Here is a 21,923-nt window from a genome sequence, read left to right as displayed (position 1 = left end):
CCCCGCAGCGCCGGCGCGGACGTCAGCACGTAGACGCCCCCCGTCCAGTCCGGGCCTGCGCGAGGACTGGCTGGCCTGGCGCCCGCCGCCGGCTTTTCGGGAGACGGCGAAATTGCGACTGCGCCGGCATTCCGGGGCGGGACCTCGCCTCGCCACGCCCCTTCGCGGCATGAGTGACCAATGAACAGCGACTGCCCTGAGGCCGGGGAAATCTTCACAGGCTGGAATGACTAGCCGAGGGGACGGCCCCGCCCCCGCCCCCCTCCCCGCCCTCGCGCCCCGCCCCGCGCCGCCACCGCCCGCCTCCCTCCGCCGCCCGCCTCCCGGCTGCGGGGTGACACGGGGCTGCGGGCTGGTTAGGGGGCGAGGCAAAGTTAGACGTGGGCCCGAGGCGGCGGCGCCGTCCCCGGCGTGAGCGCGGTGAGGAGGAGGAGGAGAAGGAGCGGGTCTGCGTGGCAGAAACGGGAGGGCCGGGCGCTCGGTGGCTGCGCGCCGCGGTCTGAGGGCGGCTGTGAGGAGGCGAGTGGACCCGGGTGTGTCCCGCGGCGGCCGGCCGGGCGCGGGGAGCGGGGAGCGGGCGGGGGACGCCGGGCTGTCCCGGCCCCGTTTCCACAGCTTTTCTTGGCAGCGGGGCCCACCGAGTTTGCCTTCCTGACGGCTGTGTGCGATGCGAGGAGGAAATGGAAAGGTCTCCGCAAACACTCAGAGGCTTTCCCGGCGGGGAGTGCTCCTGGCCGGTTCTTCCTGGGTGGGGAGCGGCGGGGCAGGTGGGCAGGTAGCTGTTCACGCCCCAGGGATCGTTCGGACCCACAAACAAACCGGGAATTCCTCCCCCCGCCCCACGCCCTGCCCTGCAGCCCGGCCGCCAACACTTCCAAGTTTGCGAAGCAGACTCGGAAATTCTGAGGGGTTCTGTGTGTCAGGAGTAAGATTGCTTTTTTCTTTTTTCTTCTTTTTAATAGAAAATATGAGTGGCGACGTCGTGCCGCTCTGTATTATGACTGGACGCATTTAAAAAAATATTTTTTTTATTGATTTCTTACGGAGAGGAAGGGAGAAGGATAGAGAGTTAAAAGCATCCACGAGAGAGAAACATGGATCAGCTGCCTCTGGCACACTCCCCACTGGGGATGTGCCCGCAACCAAGGTATATGCCCTTGACCGGAATCGAACCCGGGACCCTTCAGTCCACAGGCCTACGCTCTATCCACTGAGCCAAACCGGCTTCGGCTTGAAGCGTTTTTTGTTCTGGGCACACATCCTCCGGAGAGGCTCTGACCTGATAGCCACGTGAAATGCCATTAGCTGTCAGGTTCCCCTGAAACACACATTTCCGGGTAATCTAAGTGTAAATAAGAGCTTAGGCTGTAGTTTAAGGGAATCGAGGTGGATACCTCTCTCTGGTTCTGATAAATCTACAGTTTTTACCAGGACCTCTTTTTTTTTTTTCTAGCAGATAATTTGCATGTTTCTCCCTTTCACAGGTTTATTAAATGACCAGCTACCCCTGATGAAGATAAGTTGGAGTAATTGCTGAAACGGAATTTTAATGACCGGAAGACAGTCCATCGATTGCACTTCTTTTTGTTTTCCCTACTGCTCCGAGCTTTCCTGTAACAGCTGAAAAACTTGGAAAATAAAATGAACATGCTGTGGTCTTGAACATAACATTTTTTTTTTTTTTTGGAGGAAAAATTAAAAGTTGCCAGAGTGAAAGCCAGAATGGCATCCAGAGAGAGGCTCTTTGAACTATGGATGCTGTATTGTACAAAGGTAACTGCTTTCTTTTATATTTCCACGTTTTAAAATACTTGGTTATAAAGTTTTGTGACCGGCCTTATTAGCACTTTATTTAATGGATAATAACTTATTTGTTTATTGCAATCCATTTCTTCAGGTTTGAACACGTGCACGACACTGGCGTACTATTCAAAACTGTGGGGTGTGGGTTTTATTTGATGTTTGTCTTCAATGATCCACAAACTATATAAGTAGAATGATGACCTTCATAGATAAATAAAATATTTTCATTTTTGTTTGTGCTTTCCTCTTTCTCCCACAAGTGGGAGGAGAGTTTCTCGAGAAGAGCATTAGACATTTTTCTCATGGTTAACCTTTTAAGTTGTATTAAAAAGGTGACTGGTTACATAAAACGGTTTTTGATTTGAGGTGGTTACTCTGAGCTTGCCGTGATGTTAGTGCCTGGTGAGCATCCTCTCATCTCTTCCTCACAACAATGCTGGGCGGGTGCTGTCATTATCCCCTCTGACTGATGCTGAAGTTAAGGGTGCTGAGTAGCAGAACTGAGCTTGCAACTCACTACTGCCTGATTCAAGTCCATGGTCTTAGCCATTGTGACTCCTTGCTATTTTTGATTTTGTCATTGAAAAATAATTTTCTTTTCTCTCTTTGCCTTTATGGGTGTTTTTTTTTTTTTTTGTTTTTTTTTTTCCACATGTTAGCTTTGATTTTAGGTTATTGGAGGAGAAGGGTACTACTTTAAACATCTGTTTCAAGTGAGGAGCTACATACCACTTTGAAGATACTGGCTAGGGTCAGAGAAACATCTTTAATCTACTTTAGTTACTTTAGGTCTCTGTGGTGAAGTTTTCAAGTCTCAGGCTCTGTTTCTGTTACCCCTTCTGGCTTTTTTTTTTTTTTTTTTAATACTTTCAGCTCTTTAATAAACAAGTTATTTTTTTATTTTTATTTTTAAAATATATTTTATTGACTTTTTACAGAGAGGAAGGGAGAGGGTGAGAGAGTTAGAAACATCGATGAGAGAGAAACATCCATCAATCAGCTGCCTCCTGCACATCCCCCGGTGAGGATGTGCCCGCAACCAAGGCACATGCCCTTGACCGAAATCGAACCTGGGACCCTTCAGTCCGCAGATCTCAACGCTCTATCCACTGAGCCAAACCGGTTAGGACAACAAGTTATTCTTTAACAAATAATCTCAGTTATCTGTAATATTAAATTTTAGAGGTTACACTGGAATTTTGTTTGACTTTCTGGCTTGGTTTTTGTTTTTTTTAAATATGTTTTTATTGATTTCAGAGAGGGAAGGAGAGGGGGAAAGAAATAGAAATATCAACGATTAGAGAGAATCATTGATCAGCTGCCTCCTACATGCCCCACAACCTGGGCATGTGCCCTTGGCCCGAATCGAACCCAGGACCCTTCAGTCTGCAGGCTGACACTCTGTCCACTGAGCCAAATCTGGTTTGGCATTTCTTACAATTATAGAAGGACATATACTTTGAAATGTTTAATATGGATTTTTAAAATAGCTTTTAGTCTTGTGTACTTTAATGCCAGAAATGTCTTTTTAAAAATAGACCCTTCTTCCGATAAAAAAGAATCCAAATCACCAGACACGTTTGAAAATAGTCACTAACACGTTAGCCAAAAATTAAAATGCATTTTAATATGAATGCCTAGTAGTTTGAAAATAATTTTATTTAAAAATACCTCAAACTTATTAGGTTTTACTATTTTCTGGATGACAAAAGGTAAATGGGGTTATATTGTCTTATTAATTAGTTACGTTGTTTCTTGGTTGAGTTCATGTTTATGTGACACTGTGCTAATTGAAAAAATAGTATAGTTTGTTGGCATACACAGAATTTTGTTCTTAATGATGTTTAATATAAATACGAATCCTTCTGTTCATTAAAATCTAAGTAAATAGTGAAGGCCTGTCACCATCAAATTTTGAAGCTATTCTTGGACAGGAAGATAAGTCCCATTTTTCTGTCCCATTTAAATCACTTGTGCACTTAAGATTTAAAATTCCTTTCAACTGTTTTTAAAAAAATTGTTATTTAGTACAATGATTTTATGTTTCACTATTCATGAGTAAGCTACTTGTAAGCTAGACAACATTCTTTCCCACAAACACCTTGAATTCAACTAGCTTTCAAATATACATCATAAATTTAACACTTCCGTAGTGAGGATGATTGCCATATATTCAGTTCTCTATACTTTCTCTCTAGCTTTATTGCTCTCCCTCTAGCATATAGCCCTTCAAGCCAGCTGACCTTTTTTTCACCTATTTAAGACCTTTTTAAATCTTTGATGAGTTTTCAGACTACTTCAGGACTGCTTGCATCTTTTTTTAACTGAGATCCAACTTGGAGCTCTTTTTGGGCTTGCAAGTATGGAGTCTAGTTTTGATTGTGCTGGTGTTTTGTTTTGTGAACTTGAACAAGACTTACCTCTTTGGGTCTCAGTTTTCTCTTTTGTCAAGTAATAATAGTGTGTGTACAAGGAGTATGCTTGTCTAACTCACCATTAAGAGTTTAGTTCATTTGTTTTGACCTTTGAGGGACATGGAGTTCTTTTGTCCTTATTCTATGGATTATCATATAGAACTTTTTAGTTCATCTTTCATTTTTAATCTTTTATTATGGAAAACTTCAGACAGTTACAAGTAGAGAGGATACTGTAGTGATCCCTTTTATATCTGTCACCCTGCTTCAGTAATTATCAATTTACTACAGGCTTGATGCACGAAATTCATGCAAGGGGCTCGGCCCTCGCAGCCCCAGCTGCCTTGGCTGGCCCTCATAGCCCTGGCTTCATCCACAATGTCATTCAGACAGTCGTTCTGCTGTTTGGTCTAATTAGTGTATTAGCTACTTATTATATAGGATTTTTAATGATGTTTCATCTAAACCTTACACTCACTATACCTTCTCTATCCCTGAATTATTTTGAAGCAAATTTCAGATAACATAACGATCTTAGCCATAAAGATTTAAAAAAATATATCTGTATATATAAAAGGCCAAGCAACTGTCTGACCGTCCGACTGGCCGGTAGGTATGACACGCACTGACCACCAGAGGGGCAGATATGTACTCAACAAGGAGCTGCCCAGCTGTGGTGACTTGGCAGTGGCTGTTCTTGGGAGACACAGAACAAGAGAGGAGGGAGCCTGATTCCGGGCTGTCACCCGAGGACTGCTCTTTCCCAATCCAGGACCCCTCGAGGGATGTCAGAGAACCAGTTTCAGCTTAATCCCCGCAGGCCAGGCCAAGGTACCCCACCTGCCAGAGGACCCTGCTCACTCCACAGACACCCTTTGAGCTACCGTGCCAACTTAGGTGTAGCCTGGGAGGGATGTGGGGGTGAATGGAGGGTGAGGTTGACTCCAGGTGTGTCCAGCATGTCTTGCCCAATCCCACTTTGCTGGCCATCTTCTAATTAATTTCCTTTAATGTGCACAAATCTGTGCACCCGGGCACTAGTTTATAAAATAAGAACTCTTAAAAACATAATCACAATATGATAATTCTTTAAATCATTCGCTGAGACCGGTTTGGCTCAATGGATAGAGCGTCGGCTTGGGGACTGAAGGGTCCCGGGTTCTATTCTGGTCAAGGGCATGTACCTTGGTTGTGTGCATATCCCCAGTAAGGGGTGTGCAAGAGGCAGCTGATCGATGACTCTCTCTCATCGATGTCTCTAACTATCTCTCTCCCTTCCTCTCTGTACAAAATCAATAAAATATATTAAAAAAATAAATAAATAAATCATTAAATATTTGGTCAGTGTTTAACTGTCCTGCTAGTATCATAAATGTTTTTATTTTTTGCTGTTTGACTCAATATTTATTCAAAGTAAACACTTACTTTTTCGAAAATCTGTTCAGTTTTTAACCTATACATTGCCCCTCACCCTACTTTATATTTTTATTCCTTCTATATGTTGAAGAAACCAGATTTTAACATTAGTGCTTTTCTCAGTCTGGGTTTGCTGGCCAAATTCCCTCGATTTAAATTATTGTTCCTCTCTACTGGTGTCTGCAAATTGGAATATTTAGAGGCTTGATTGATTCATATTCTATTAGGTGGGGGGAGGCTAGAATAATTTTTGACCATCTTGGTTATCAGTGGGTTTTGCCTTCATACATTAATTATTTTGTTAGGAGTTTGCAAAGCTGAGACATCCAATTCTGTCATTTCTATATTAGTAGCATATATATTGAGAAATGTTCCCTCATCAGTTATTTGATGACAGTTCTTTAAAGGGAAGTCAAGCAGACTAAATGTTTGATATTTCTCTCGCTGTTTTTAGAATGACTTGATATGTTAGCATCCTTCCAAGGTGACCTGTTATTTTTTTGAGTATCAAGTTAGACTTTAATGTTTAAAATTTACAATTAATCGTCTACTATTTTGCTGCTCCAGTTGATATGCTATCTATATCAAACAATGTATACACACCTTATTAAATGGATGACTTTGAAGACTTTTGAAGGTTTGCTTCAGGGCATTAAGATTAAGAGACATCCCTCTTTTTGTTACCTTGCTAATCTTAACACAGGTGTTCTACTGTGTATTAGCAATAGATTGATATTAAGGTACCATCCCAGTATTTATATGTAATGTGATGTTTTAAAAGGTTAGTAGGTGTTTAAGTAGAACTATATTAGAAATAACTCTTGGGTAATATCAAAAGAATACTACGAGCATGTATAAAGGTCTTCTATCAGTCTGGGTTCATTTGCAAGCCTAAATATTAAGATTAAAGTCCTTTAAATAGAACTAAAATAAGTTACTGGTTTTGGTTTTTAGCAGATAGGTGCTCGTATATTAAACTCAATATTTGAAAGGAATTTGGGTAAAAAAACTTTGCAGTTTATTTTTTTAAACAAGCTAGCCTAAATTTTCACTTTCTCTTACTGCAAATAAGGTTTAATTGCATTGTTAGAAACATTCATTTTCTAGTAGGTTGTTAACTGCATGTAATTATCATTGCATAATACAGGCAGGATAACTTATGATCACCCAACATTCCTGCTCTCTACAGATTATTTCAACAGTGTACAAGACTAATTCAGATTGCTTCTAAATGGTCATCCACACCCAGGGTCAAGGATTCTATTAACAGTGCACTCCATATAGCTCTTATAAGTTAAACATTAATTAGAACAGGTTTAATGTTGTATCTGGATTTTAGTTCAATAGTTAACTACTACTTCTTGTCTGAACATATTTTTCTTGAGTGTAGAATGCAAGTTGATTTCTTAATATCTAAAGACTTTAGCTTATATTATCTGCATTAGGCACCTGTTATTCCTTGTATCTTTTGACATTGCTTCATTTAATGTGCTTGTGGTAAGAGACAGTGCTGGCAACCATTTGATCTCTACATTATCTGACAACTTTTTGAAATTTATGTATTGCATAGAATAAGACATATATATTATAAAGTCCTCCTTAGATAGGAATAAGGATATATTTTTGTTCGACACTTAGTCTTTTGGGAGTGCTGCAGTTGGTCACCATAATATGCGGAAGAGAAACTGAGCCTCGAGAGGCTTATCAAATTCTTTGATAAGATTAAGTTATTTTTGTTCTGTCTGGTGGAAAGTATCAAATGTATTAACTCAGTAAAAAGATACAAAGTGACTCAAAAGCATGACATTTTGAAATACGGCAATGTGGGTGAAATTTGTGGTTATTTTTGTCATTACCAGGTTTATTTAATTTTTGGTAATTCAATTTACACAGAAAAATTTTGTGAAGCTACAGAATCAGAGCCAAGATTAGTCCACATCTGCTTCTGATCTTAAGGACCTAAAAGCAGGTTACCTAATTTATATCTTCAGATTTCTCATCTGTCAAATGGAAAAAAAAAATTATTTTGCATATTTCTCAGAGTTATTGAGAAAAAAATGAGTTGATTGTATTTAAATGCAATCAAGGGAAGAAATATAAAAATGTAATCTTAAAATGTAATCTTTTATTGCTATTTTAAAAATACATATATGGGCATGAGAATATATCAGTATTACTTCCATTTTGCCTTTGTATTGTATAATAATAGAGGGCAGTATTTTGTTGTCTTTTTATGAGTATTGATGAAGCTGTGCTCATGAAAGTGTTAATTTTTAATTTATATTCTTGCTTTTAAGCATAGTGCTTCATTATCTTAATGATTTGTGGTTTTATTTATTTCTTTTAACTCTAAACCAAGTTTGTTTTGGACTTTGATGATGCTCCATTTCCTGCTGTTGCCCTTTGTCCTGCTAAATCTGGAATATGACTGAGATGGATAGTTTTGAAATGAGCTCAGAGTGAATTTCCTTTTCAGAATAAAAGTTTTGTTTCATAAAGAAAACAGTTATAGAGGTGTTTCATTCAAATAAAAAAGCAAGCACCTCTTTATATACATATATTTGTATAAAATTGAATGAATGAATATTCTGAGAAAATTATAATTTATTTGCTCAATTTTGGTTATAATCCTAAGCACAGTTTTCCATATGATACACAGTATATACCAACCCTTATAATTTAACCTCATTTAGTAAGTTTTAGTATATGCAGAATGTATTAATAGCTCTTAATTTTTTGCGACTTAATCATTACTTTGTATTTAAGGAAAGTAATGTTAGATCTAAGCAAAACAAAACAAAATCATTAGCAGCTCAATAGTAGTGGCTACCAATTACATCTTTATTTGAGGACATTAGATGTAAAAGCAAGAAATGAATATTTTATATCTATAGACATGGGAGTAGCTTTTAGGAATATTACTTTTGTGGTTTGAATTGAGCTTATGAACTATAAAAAGTTAAGATGCATGAAAATTTCTTGTTCTTTCCTTTTGAATATCAATTTATTATTTTCCTGGTGGAAGACAGAATTGATAGTACTTAAATGTGTAGAACACATGTGTCAAACACAAGGCCCACGGGCCAAATCCGTCCCGCCAGGCCTTGCAATGTGGCCCGCACCGCGCTGTCATCACTGCACTCCGCTGCGTTTCCATCACAATGACAGTTTATGACTGTTCAGTAAACCATTCGGCCCGCGATTTAGGCTGGATTTTAGATTTTGGCCCCTTCTCTGATTGAGTTCGACACCCCTAGTGTAGAACATGAGGGAAAATAAACAATTTAAAATAATGTCTAGTACTTGGTCATCCCATTCACCAAATTAGCTAGCACAGGTTCACTAGGTTTTCAGGTAAACATGTGAGTTTGCAGTGGGACATCTAGGTAGAGATACACTCGTAAACCTGGAGTCAGAAGGGTAGTCTATGCTGGAAGTAAATATTTGAGTATTAATCATATTGGCAGTTATTGAAGAATTATATGAGAGAAGAGGTTCAAAGTCAGGGAGTCCTGGATAATGTTATAATTTAAGAAGTGGATAGAGGAGGAAGAATTTGTAAGGAGTTTGAAATGGAGGGAATCAGGAGTGAGTGGTTGCTTCAGAAAGTATAGGGATGTTATAAAGAAGAGAGTAGTCAGTAGTGTAAAATTCAACAAAGCAGTGAAGAAAAACATTATGGAGCATGTATTGCATTTGACAGTTAAGAGATTATTGCGTATATGTATAACCCATGGACACAGGCAGTAGTGTGGTTAAGGTCTGGGTCGGGGTAGAAGCCAGGTGGAGGGAGTCAATGGGGGGTGGTGAAGGGAGACATTTGAAATACTTTCAACCAATAAGGATAATTTTTTAAATTGATTTAGAGAGGAAGGGAGAGGGGAAGAGAGAGAGAGATAGAAACATCAATGATGAGAGAGAATCATTGATCATCTGCCTCTACATGCCCCCTACTGGGGATCGAGCCCGCAACTCCGGCATGTGCCCTTGACCGGAAATGAACCTGGGACCCTTCGGTCCGCAGGCTGACTCTGTCCACTGGGCCAAACCGGCCAGGGCAATAAAGATAAATTTTTAAAAAGATTATTAGCAAAGTAGTTCTAGAAAGAGGGGGGGGGGGGGGAGTTGTTAAAAATACAAGTTCTCATTTTGTTTTTAAATCCAAGATTTTAAATTATTTCTAAATTGCTATTAAAATATTTAAGTGTTTACTCTTCATTTTTATGTTTATCTGGATAAGTACCTTTATTGATCTGTATACCACTCTTTGCATGGTTCTAGTCACCAGCATCTGAAAATTTTCAGATTGCCAAGAATCCATCTGTAATTTGAAAAAGACTGCTCTACAAACTGAAATCATAATGATCACTTGGTACCAAAGCATATGTGATCACTGAAATTGAGTAATAGTACTAGTTACAAGGTAGTCAGCTCTACTATGCTTAAAATAATTTAAAATGAATAGAAGTGTTAATGTAGGCTTTAAAAATTCTTACATGGAATTTTTGGACTTGGGATATGTTTCTAATTACCCCAGTGTTGTTGCACCTAGTTTTAGAAACATAAGCCTCAATCAGTATCTGATATACTGCTGCAATTTTGCTTTTTGTATAGCTTACTTTTTCCATTGCAAAATTACATGGTAAATTTACTACAATGGAGTGAAAACTTGGAATCAAGCATCCAGTCTACTACAGTCATATTTCTTGGATACAGTTATTCATATTCCTCCCATATGCAGTGTCTACTTCATGTCTATCTTAAGAACTCCAAAGTCTCATCCAATCATGATATCAGTCTTAATCCTGAGATCTATGATATATATGATAATCAATTGTGATTTCTAGTCATACTGAGACCTATGATCTTAGAAGGCACTTCATAATCTGGCCCCATATAGTGCTGAAACTGAGATAGGAATGACATAATGAAGACTTCTGAAAAAAAGAAGAAAGATGCTTAAGAGGCATTGGTCCATGGCAATTCTGAAAATGGCAATGTTCCCTGGTGCCCACTACCCTCAGAGAAGGAATGTTCCATTATTTATTTGACTCTGGTTCTGTTCCTTGGGAGTAGTTGCACAGGCTGCTGTTTTTTATTGCTTTTGGATCCATACTCTTGGAACGTTTTTTTCTAACTTTATTTTTTAATTACATCTAAAATGGGCATTGGAGACTATATACGGTCTTGTGACTGAACAGCTCCCTCATTTGGCTTCCTGCATATAGAAAGTTCCCTGTGAAAACTCTTGTGCTAACAGTTGTTTTCTCATATCTAATTATATAGTTTGGAAACTCCCAACATGACATTCTGTAATATTTGAAATAAGAGACATACTTGTTGTTTTACTCCTCACTTTAGTGAGAGACTGGAGTTTCCTATTAGGTTATCTTCAGATTTTGGGGTCCCAGCCTGTATGACTGGCTTTAATTAATTTTTAAAATCCAACTCAAGCCAAAACTGGTTTGACTCAGTGGATAGAGCGTTGGCCTGCAAACTGAGGGGTCCCAGGTTCGATTCAGGTAAAGGGCATGTACTTTGGTTGCAGGCACATCCCCAGTGGGGGTTGTGCAGGAGATAGCTGATCAATGTTTCTCTCACATCGATGTTTCTAACTGTATCCCTTTCCCTTCCTCTTTGTAAAAAGTAATTAAAAAATCCAACTCATATAATATTGTAAGTTGGGAGCTGCCTAACATATGGTTGAAATATATATATGTATCTAAAAGTTTCAAGTTTTAAAACTTGAAGGAATACTGCAACCCAAATATTATTGGAAAGAGGAAGTAAGGTGTTTTTCTTATTCTTACCTGTGACTTTATGGATAAGAACTAGGTAAAATTGTGTGGATTCCTTAATTATTTCATTACCTGCTAAGGCCTCCCTGCAGGAGAATGAATGTTTTATATATATATAAATATGTAAATATTTATATGCCTGTTTGACCATTCGGCCAGTAGCCATGACATGCCCTGACCACTAGGGGGCAGACACTCAACAGGCATGGAAACATGGAACAGACTTATGAATCTCAGAGGGGAGGGGCGAGAAGGAGGATGGAAAGAGATTAACCAAAGATCTTACAGTATATGCATACAAGAGTCCTGGTACATGGATTCGTGCACTGGTGGGGTCTCTTGGTCTGGTCTGTGGGGACCAGGCCGAAATCGGCAGAACGACATCCCACGAGGGGGCCCCAGATTGTGAGAATGTGCGGGCCAGGCTGAGGAACCCCACCAGTGCACAAATCTAAACACCGGGCCTCTATTGAGAAGATAATAGCCTCCTTTAATGTACAATAATTTCAATCATATTTGGCTAGTGGCCACTGTATTGGACAGCACATCCCTAAGTGTTTAGATTCATTTTATGGTAATGGGGAACAATTTGAGGTATTTGAACTGGAGAAAAAGAGGTAATTAAATTTTAATTTAACAAATTCCATTAGTAGCTGTGTATAGGTGAAAAAAATTGAAGCTATAGAGACCAGTGGGAAGCTACATAGCAATTCAAATGAAAGAGTGTAGTACGGTATCTTAAACATTGGCAGATGATTGGATGAATATTTGAGTGCAAAATCAATAAAGTTGATTTTGTAATTATTTTATAATTGCTTATTTTATTACATTGGATCATGACATATGATAGTACAGTCAATATTCTAATAATGGTAGCCAACATGTTTTTAGCATTTGCTAAATGTCAGACCTTACATATATTATTCAGTTCTCTCAACAGCTCTGTGAGATAGGAAATATTATCTTCAATTTACAGATGGAAAGCATCAGTGTGACACAGATAGTAAATGCAAAAAAGATTTGAAAAGACTACAAAATAATGTGGCAAGCAGGATCATGAAATATTTAAATATGTTTATATGTAGCATGGAACATTTCAATTTTGTGGGAGCTTCCTAATTTTGGCACACAGGTTATAAAAATATTATTTATTAATATTTATTAAGCATATACTATGTGTTAGGCATTGTGATGTAATAAGCCTTGTACACATATTAGGTTGCTTAATTTTCACAATAGCTCCATAAAGAAGGGTACTGTCATCTTCATTCTCATAGGGGAAGAAACTGATGTGCAATCATAGGATGACTTGTTTAAGAAAGTGACGGAGCAGGGATTAGGGTCCACATAATTTGGCCCCGGTGTTCCTGTAGTACTTAATACATTTGTGTGCTGTGTTAATAAATATTGTATAATGTGGAGATAGATCATCCTGTAGTGTTTCAATATATCAAGCTCTCTTAGCCATGAAAGTGACAAAGCTTAAGATTTTTTTAAAATATATTTTTATTGATTTTGTACAGAGAGGAAGGGAGAGAGATAGAGAGTTAGAAACATCGATGAGAGAGAGTCATCGACCAGCTGCCTCTTGCACACCCCCCACTGGGGATATGCCCGCAACCAAGGTACATGCCCTTGACTGGAATCGAACCCGACGCTCTATCCATTGAGCCAAACCGGTCTCGGCCAAAGCTTAAGATTTAATTAATGTTTTTTCTGGGTGTGTGTGGATCTTTCTATTTATGGCCTCTGGCAGTAAAGTATAGATCCTCAGGCTTTACTCAGGCTGTGTGGAATGGGGCTGATTTATGTGTTAAATTATTTAAGGCCTTGAGTTTATTGATTCTGACTAAACTCTTACTACCTCTTTTTGCCCACTAAACTCCATTTTATTTCTGCTCATGATTCAAAGACAGTGTAGTATAGTGAGAAGAGCACAATTGGATTCATATATCCTCGCATTTTAAACTCAGAACTATTGATTATTAGCTGTGTGTTCACAGACAATATCCTTAGAACTTCCCTTTCTGACCTTTAAAATGGGGGAAATGAAACCTTAAGATAGTTATAAAAAAATACATTGGATGATTAAGCTATTGTATTTAATGTTTGCTATAGTACTAGGCATATGGCAGATGCTAAAAAACTGCTTTACTTTTTACTAAATGAAACATTTACAGATTTAAGTATCATTTCTTATAGTTGTTTAACCTCCTAGGAGAACTCTGCATGTGCCAAACACTTGGTTGCTCCGACCTTTAGACTTTAAACCAGATACTGTGGAGTATCTAGATAAACTATTGAGGGAGAATGCATTGATTCTTTATGGCATTATGAGACTATTTTGTTATTAACTTTTATAGAGAATCCTCTGCTTTATTAAAAAGGAAAAAATTATTTTTAAAAAAAGCTCCAGTTACTTGTATTTCTGGGGCCCTATCCTGAATTGATGAATGAATGAATGAATGAATGCTCAATGAATGAATGTCATTGATAGTTGGAAATGAAAAGGCAAGTAATGAAATCCTTGAGAAAATTGCCCAGAAGATAGGTTCCCCCCCACCCCCTGAAATATTTCCATCTTCTCAGTGATGATGAAGATAGTGGCAAATTATGATTTGATTTTGGAACAGTATATTAATAGAAAAACAAATACACAGAAGGTCAGCAGTCTGCATATTTGGAGAACATTCTTTTAGGAATTCTGATTTGTAGTGTAATACTTTTATTTTAGGGAAATAACTTATGATAAAGTAACAAAGACTCCTGAATATCATGTTGAAATTGATTAAAGAAATGTTAAGGATGTGAAGGGAACAAATTTGAACATCATTTAAAAAAAATACGTTTTTATTGATTTTAGAGTAAGGGATAAGGATAGAGAGATAGAAACTTCAATGAGAGAGAAACATCCATTGGCTGCTTCCTGCATGTCCCCCCACTTGGGACTGAGCCCATAAACCAGGCATGTGCCCTGATCAGAAATAGAAACAGCAATCTCTTGGTTCATGAGTTGACACTCAACCACTGAGCCATAAAGGCTGGGATGAACATCATTTTTAATGATGCAATTGTAATTTTAAAATACATTCAATAAACTTTTTCCAAATCAGCTTTGAAGTGTAACTTACAGAGCACAAATGCACAGATTATAAGTCAATTCTGATGAGTTTGATAAAACACACATTAATGTAACCTAATAGAAAAATAGAAAATTTCAATCACCTAGTAAAGTTACCTTTGTGTTCTATTGTAGTCAGTCTTCTTAGAGAAGAAGATCTAATTCCTGTCACCTTGTTCTAGAATTTTGTATAAATGAAATACACAGTTTGTATGCTTTAATGCCTATCATCTTTTGCTGAACATGTTTTTGAAATTGTTTGTTGTTGTATCAATCTTTCATTCATTATTAGGGATTAGCATTCCACTGTGTGACTATAGCACAATTTTTTATCAGTTAACCTGTTGATGGAATTTTGGGTTGTTTACAGCTTTTGTCTATTAAAAATAATTCTGTGGCCAAAGCCGGTTTGGCTCAGTGGTAGAGCGTCGGTCTGCGGACTGAAAGGTCCCAGGTTCGATTCCGGTCAAGGGCATGTACCGTATTTTTCGGACCATAAGACGCTCCGGACCATAAGACGCACCAGTTTTTAGAGAAGGGAAATGAAGAAAAAAAGATTCTGAAACAAATAGTGTCCTAAAATATTTTATGTGCATTAAAACCCAACATCACAGTCATAAACACATGTAATCAACCCTGTAAAGTAAACAGCAGCATTTAGAACCCTTTTAGAGCAGGGCAAGCACACAGACCACACAGAGCCGGGCAAGTAAAAAAACTTTTTTTTAAAAGTATATGTGTAGGCTATATTTGGACCATAAGACGCAGGGACTTTTCCCCCCCACTTCTGGGGGGAAAAAAGTGCGTCTTATGGTCCGAAAAATACGGTACATTGGTTGCGGGCACATCCCTGGTAAGGGGTGTGCAAGAGGCAGCTGGTTGATGTTTCTCTCTTGTCGACGTTTCTAGCTCTTTATCTCTCTCCCTTCCTCTCTATAAAAAAATCAATAAAAGATATTTAAAAAATAATTCTGTGAAAAATTTTCTTACTGGAGTGACATTGGTTAATAAAATTACATAGGTTTCAGGTGTGTAATTCTATAATACATCACCTGTATATTGTTTTTGTGTGTTCAATGCCCCAAGTCAGGTCTCTTTCCGTCACCATGTATCTCCCCTATACCATCTTCTACCTTCCCCCAACCTTCTTTCTCTCTGGTAATCATCATACTGTTGTCTGGGAATATGAAGTTGTTTTTTCCCCTTAATCCTTTCATCTATTTCACTGAGTCCTACAACTCCCATCTGACAACTGTCAGTCTGTTCTCTAACTATGAGTCTGTTTCTATTTTGTTAATTTTGTTTGATTCCACTCATGAGTGAAATCATATGGTACTTGTCTTTCTTTGACTGGCTTATTTCACTTAGCATAATCCTTTCCTGTTGCAAAGGGTAAGGATTTCCTTTTTATGATTGAGTAATATTCCATTGGGTAAATGTACTACAGCTTTTTTATCCACTCATTTATTGATGGACACTTGGGCTGCTTCCAAATTTTGGCTATTGTAAATAATACTACAATGAACATAGATGGGGTACATATATTCTTTCTAATCAGTGTTTTGTGTTTCTTTGGATACATTCCCAGAAGAAAATCACTGGATCATAAGGGAGTTCCAATTTTAATTTTTTTGAAATAACTCCATATTGTTTTCCATAGTGGTTGCACCAATCTGCATTCCCACCAACAGTGTGTGTGGGTTTGGTTTTGTTTTTTTCACCACATCCTTTCCAACACTTGTTTGTTGATCATAGCCATTGTAAGAGGTATGAGGTGATATCTCATTGTGGTTTTAATTTGCATTTCTCTGATGATTAGTGACATTCAGCATCTTTTCATATGTCTGTTGACCATCTCTATGTCCTCTTTGGAGAAGTGTCTATTCAGGTTCTTTGCACATTTTTTAATTGGATTGTTGTTGTTTTTTTGGTATTGAGTTATATATGTTCTTATACATTTTGGATATTAACCCCTTATCAGATGTATCATTGGTGAATATGTTTTCCCATTCAGTGGGTTGTCTTTTTTAAATCCTCACCCGAGGACATGTTCATTGATTTTAGAGGAAAGGAGATCTGAGAGATGCACAGACTGACAGAGACAGAACATTGATTGGTTGCCTCATGTACCCCGACCAGGGACCAAAACCTGTGACCTAGGTATATGCCCTAAACAGAAATTAAAACTGCAACCTTTCTGTGTATGGAATAATGTTCAACCAACTGAGGCACACTGGCTGGGGTGGGTTGTCTTTTCACTTTGTTGATGGTTTCCTTTGTTGTGCAAACATTTTTAGTTTGATGTAGTCCAATTTTTTTTTGTGTGTGTGTGTGTTTCTTGCCCAAGGTGATGTATCAGAGAATATTGCTATGGGAAATGCCTGAGATTTTACTGCCAATGTTTTCTTCTAGGATTTTAATGCTTTTGAGTCTAACATCCTATGACCATTTTTGTATAAGGTTTTTTGTGGATATGTTTTCACTAATCTCTGGATAAATAGATAGACCATGTGGTAAATGTATGTTTAACTTTAGAAGAAATGTCAGATTGTTTTCCAAATGATTATATTATTTTATACTCTCACCAGAAATGTAGTTTCGGTAGCTCTCCATTTTCACTATGTCTTTTAACCATCTGTGTGTCCCAGAAGTCACTTATATTTGGTATGATTAGTCTCTTTAATTTTAGCCATTTTAATGATTGTGTAATGAAGTTTCATTTGATTTTAATTTGCATTTCCCTGAATAACTAATGATGTCGAGCATACTTTCATGTGCTATGGAGCCATTTGTGTATGCCCTTTTGTAAAGTTATTTAGTCTTTTACCCATTTTTAAATTGAGGTATAGCTTTGTATACTCTTGGTAGAAGTTCTTTGTAAGATATATGTACTGAGAATATTTTCAACTGATATATTGCCTTTTTATTTTCTTAATTATGTCTTTTGAGAGTTTTTAATTTTGATTAAAACCACTTATAATTTTTTCTTTTTTGGTTTGTGATTTTTGTGTGCTGGCTAAGAAGTTTTTGTTTATCACAAAGGTTGCAAAGGTATACTCTTATATTTTCTTTAGGTTAATGTTTAGGTTTTTTATTTTATTTAATTTATGCATTTTCTATTTTTCATTAATTCATTGAAGAAATATTTATTGAGCACCTACTGTTCAGTGCTAGGCACTATTTTAGGCACTTGATGTCCATTAGTAAACAAAAACAGTTCACTCTTAGTAGCCCCTTAGATAGGCTCTGCACTTGTGAAACCTACATTTTATGGAGAATGCCAAACTAATAAACAAGTCAATTATAGAGTAGTATTTTAGAAGGTGAGAAAGAACCATGAGGTAGGGCAACAGAATAGGTAAAAGTAAAGCTGAGTAAGGAGGTTTGCAATTTTAAGCAAGGGTGATAAAATTAGGCTTCATTGAGAATATGTCATTTAAAGAGTGAATTTAAGGTGAGGGAATTAGCCATTTACCTATTTGAGGGAAGAGTGTTTTGGGTAGAGAAAATAACTATTACTAAGGTCTGAAGGTTGGAGCACGTCTCCTATGTCCCAGTAACAGCCAGCAAGCCAGTGTAGTACAAGGTAATAATGGATAAGGTCAGAGAGATAGGGGAGGACAAATTGTTTAGAATCTTATAGGCTATTACTAAAACTGTAACTCTTTATTTTTTATTTTTATTTTAAAATATAATTTATTAATTTTTTTACAGAGAGGGAGAGGGATAGAAAGTTAGAAACATCGATGAGAGAGAAACATAGATCAGCTGCCTCCTGCACACCCCCCACTGAGGATGTGCCCGCAACCAAGGCACATGCCCTTAGCGGGAATCTAACCTGGAACCCTTGACTACGCTCTATCCACTGAGCCAAACCGGTCAGGGCAAGACTGTAACTCTTTGTGTGAGTGACACAAAAAGCTATTTGGGGGTTCACTATAGTTGGAACTTATGTCTTTCTAAATGTCACTTAGATTTTATTTTATTTTTTCTTTAGATTTATCAATTTACATATGCATAAATAGGAGTAAACCTTTGTTTTCTTTTCTGACAGATATATTTAATATTCTTAATGGTTTTCTTATTTCAGAAAGATCCAGATTACCTGAAGCTATGGTTGGACAATTTTGTTTCTAGCTATGAACAATTTTTAGATGTTGACTTTGAAAAGCTGCCTACCAGGTACGTAGAAACACTTAATTTCTTACCCTTGAGGGAGTTTCTCAATTTTTGACACAAAGACTTCATTGATGACATATACAGGGAAGGCAGTTATGTGACATACATGATACTCCTTCCTATATAACCATGCTCTCATGGCAGACATTGCTCATTGATCTCAGCAGTCCTTTTTACTGATACTAGACTTGCTTCTAGAAGGTTCTTTTCTTTGGTCAGTCCCTGGCAACTGTTTGTCCTGCAATTTGCTTCAGTTCTGAAACTACACTGAGTGCTAGATCCCACAACTTAAGGGCAAAGTCCACCTTAAGACTGCCTAAGCTTCAAACAGTTTGTAAGTCTTGTAAGCCATATATACTTATTACCAACCAGCTATAAATTTGGGGATTCTCACAACTCTCTCAGGTTCAATAATTTGCTAGAATGACTCACAGAATGCACTGAAAACACTATACTTACTGATTGTGTTTTAATCATAAATGATACATGTAGGACATGGCCTGGAAGAGTCTTGGATGCAGGGCTTCCATGCTCTCTCCCTATGGAGTCAGGGCATGTTGCCCGCCTTGAATATCAGTGTGTTCAAATAAGGAAACTCTTTGGGCATTGGGTGTCAGAGTTTTATTGGGTCTTATACTTCATTGACCATGTGATTGAATTCAGTCACCAGCTTCTTTCCCTCCCAGAAAGTTGGGAAAAGAGGGTCTTTTAGATGTGGCCAGTCTAGCTTTTTTCAAAACCTGCTAAGGGCCTACCCTGCATCATTTCATTTGTATAAAATTTCTTTATTACACCACAGGCATTTGAATTGAAACTTACTTTTCTATTTCTGGCCTTAGAGTAAGGCCTTAGAAAAACATCTTGTTAGATGTGAAGTATTTATATTTTAAAAAGATAGATTTGGAAATGGGGGGGAAATTGAAATCTATGGAGAAGTATAAGTGAAAGTACAAATCTACCACTTTCCAACTCTTGCAGTTCCAAGCCCACTGCCCAGATAAAGTTGTATCTCAAGTCATCTTGAAGACCCTTGTGTAATTCAGGGAATAGAGGTTAGGTTGGCTGGGTTAAAAAAGCTGGAGAAATGAGGAGATACTTTTAATTACAAGAGAAACTTCATTTATAGAGATGTGTTGAGAAGGGAGGGGAAAAACAGATGATGAGAAAGAATATCTGGAGAATTAAAAATCTTCAAGGAGGAAAACATTAGCAGGTTGGGGGTGGAGGTAGGCAGTAAGAGAGTAGGCACAGATGAGTTGAATATGGAGAATCAAATGGGAACCAGATAATGAAGATCCAGCATGCATTGTTAATGGACTTTGATTTTTTTGTTATGGAAGATACAAATCTCTACTAACGAATTTTCTGCATAAGAACATCATGATGAAGTGTTTTTAAAGTCACTTTGGTGGATTTTGGAGGTTGGATTGGAAAAGGGTTAAGACTGAAGGTAGGAAGCCCTGTCAAGAGGTGATTGTAATAATTAAGAGAAAAAAAATCAGAAGAGCTTTGGACCAATGCATTGAGCTTTTTTTTTTTTTTTCTCTTTAAAAATATTTTATTGATTTTTTACAGAGAGGAAAGGAGAGAGATAGAGAGTTAGAAATATTAATAAGAGAGAAACATCGATCAGCTGCCTCTTGCACATCCTCTATTGGGGATGTGCCCGCAACCAAGGCACATGCTCTTGACTGGAATTGAACCCGGGACTTTTCAGTCAGCAGGCCAACGCTCTATCCACTGAGCAAAACTAGTTTCGGCTTGAACTTTTTTTTTTTAAAGAGAATAGTGGTTGTTTTGATTTTGTTTTCAGTGCATTAAACTTAAGAGAGGATGTGGTTGTGCTTCGAAAGCAATAGTGCTGTAGTATTTATAAATACAGTTTCAGAATTCTTCCTCATTAGATTATTTGTAACAGGTTTATAAAGGTTAAAAATATTAAAATTTTAATTCAAAATAAGGTATATGTTATTGATTCCTTAAAAGAGTATTCTTGTAGTTTGTGCATAGAAGTGCTTTTAAAATAATTTATAGTTCACTTTATATCTTGAACCTAAGGATTTTATGGAGTTAAGATTTGGACCTTTGAATGCCTAGGATTTTCTAAGGGGCTCTTGTTCCTGTCCTTACATTATAAGTGTCTCTTTTTTGGGTACATCATTTCTAAAAACATTATGTACATTTATAGTACCACTACTACATTAAAGTAGGTGGGAGAATGCCAAGAACAATGCTTTATTTATGATTTTGTTGGCTCCTTTAAAATTGTATTTTATATCTTCATCAGGAAACTGAATGATAAATTAGATTTAACTAGTAGAAAACTTTTAACTTCTCAAGTGAATACTATGTACAAGATGTATGAAATTAGTCAACCATAAAGAGGAAACTCACAGATAATCATTTAAAGTAAACTAATCTATAGAATTTACAAGTTAATTCATAACACAAGACAAGGATTGTTTTTACTGGAATTTAAAGCCTTAACATTTAAGCTGGATTTCTTCCTGTGATAGAGACAGCAATTAGTAGCTCTTTACAATAAACATTTATAGTCAAATAGAGGAATAGAACAGATTTCTAGAATAGGTTAGGGAAATTTCAGGAAAAAGGAACATAGAATTTTGTGTAGTAAAGTCCTAGAAGTAGGAAAATGCTTCTCAATTCTTAAATCCTCCTCATATTAGGAACATGGCTAAAAATTTCAACTTTGTTTATATATCGTGTTCTAACCAAGTCCAATTTTATAATGACTTTGTAAAAAAAAGCCCCCCAAAATAGATTTCTATTTTAGAAGCTGATTTTCCCCCCTGACTAGTAAATACAAACATGCAAGTGGATAATGGGACAACTAAGAACAAAAGGGACTACTTGAAATAACTAGGATTGATTATTAGAAAATATTTTGTTTGCTTATGTTTTTGGAAAAGTGAGAAAGAATAGTTGAGCTTAATCTTAAAAATCAGTTATCTTTAAATGTTTATTACTTTGAAGTTATTCTGTTTTTTCTAATCTCTTTTTTAGCTTTTCAGTAAGAAAAAAGTATATATACAAATGAGAGTTTCTCTGGTACCATCTACACTAATAAAAGAGTATAATGCAAATTGACCATACCTTCACGACACCCACCAACAAATCAGGAGTGAGTATGCAAATTAACCCAACAAAGATGGTGGGTTAATTTGCATATGC

The 21,923-nt window shown here is 37.3% G+C and overlaps 1 protein-coding gene across 8 annotated transcripts in view; it reads left to right on the top strand.

Moving 5' to 3' along the window:
* The first annotated feature begins 287 nt into the window (after nt 1-287).
* The window catches only part of NBEAL1 (neurobeachin like 1), a 109,899-nt gene continuing 88,263 nt past the window's right edge, over nt 288-21,923 (top strand). For 6 of the 8 annotated variants that reach the window (XM_036420685.2, XM_045575607.1, XM_036420683.2 and 3 more), the window contains exons 1-3: nt 288-420; nt 1,485-1,773; nt 18,643-18,734. In XM_036420685.2, the coding sequence (XP_036276578.1) occupies nt 1,723-1,773; nt 18,643-18,734 (143 nt within the window). In that variant the 5' untranslated portion in view covers nt 288-420; nt 1,485-1,722. Of the gene's footprint in view, nt 534-1,484; nt 1,774-18,640; nt 18,735-20,071; nt 20,182-21,923 lie in introns of those variants that run through there. The other 2 variants (XM_045575606.1, XM_036420687.2) reach the window with 2 other exon arrangements.

The sequence above is a fragment of the Pipistrellus kuhlii genome, unplaced genomic scaffold (assembly GCF_014108245.1).
Source record: "Pipistrellus kuhlii isolate mPipKuh1 unplaced genomic scaffold, mPipKuh1.p scaffold_m20_p_7, whole genome shotgun sequence".
NCBI classification, from domain to species: Eukaryota; Metazoa; Chordata; class Mammalia; order Chiroptera; family Vespertilionidae; genus Pipistrellus; species Pipistrellus kuhlii.
The sequence above is the reverse complement of the archived record's forward strand: the minus strand, read 5'-3'. Positions and strand labels throughout refer to the sequence as shown.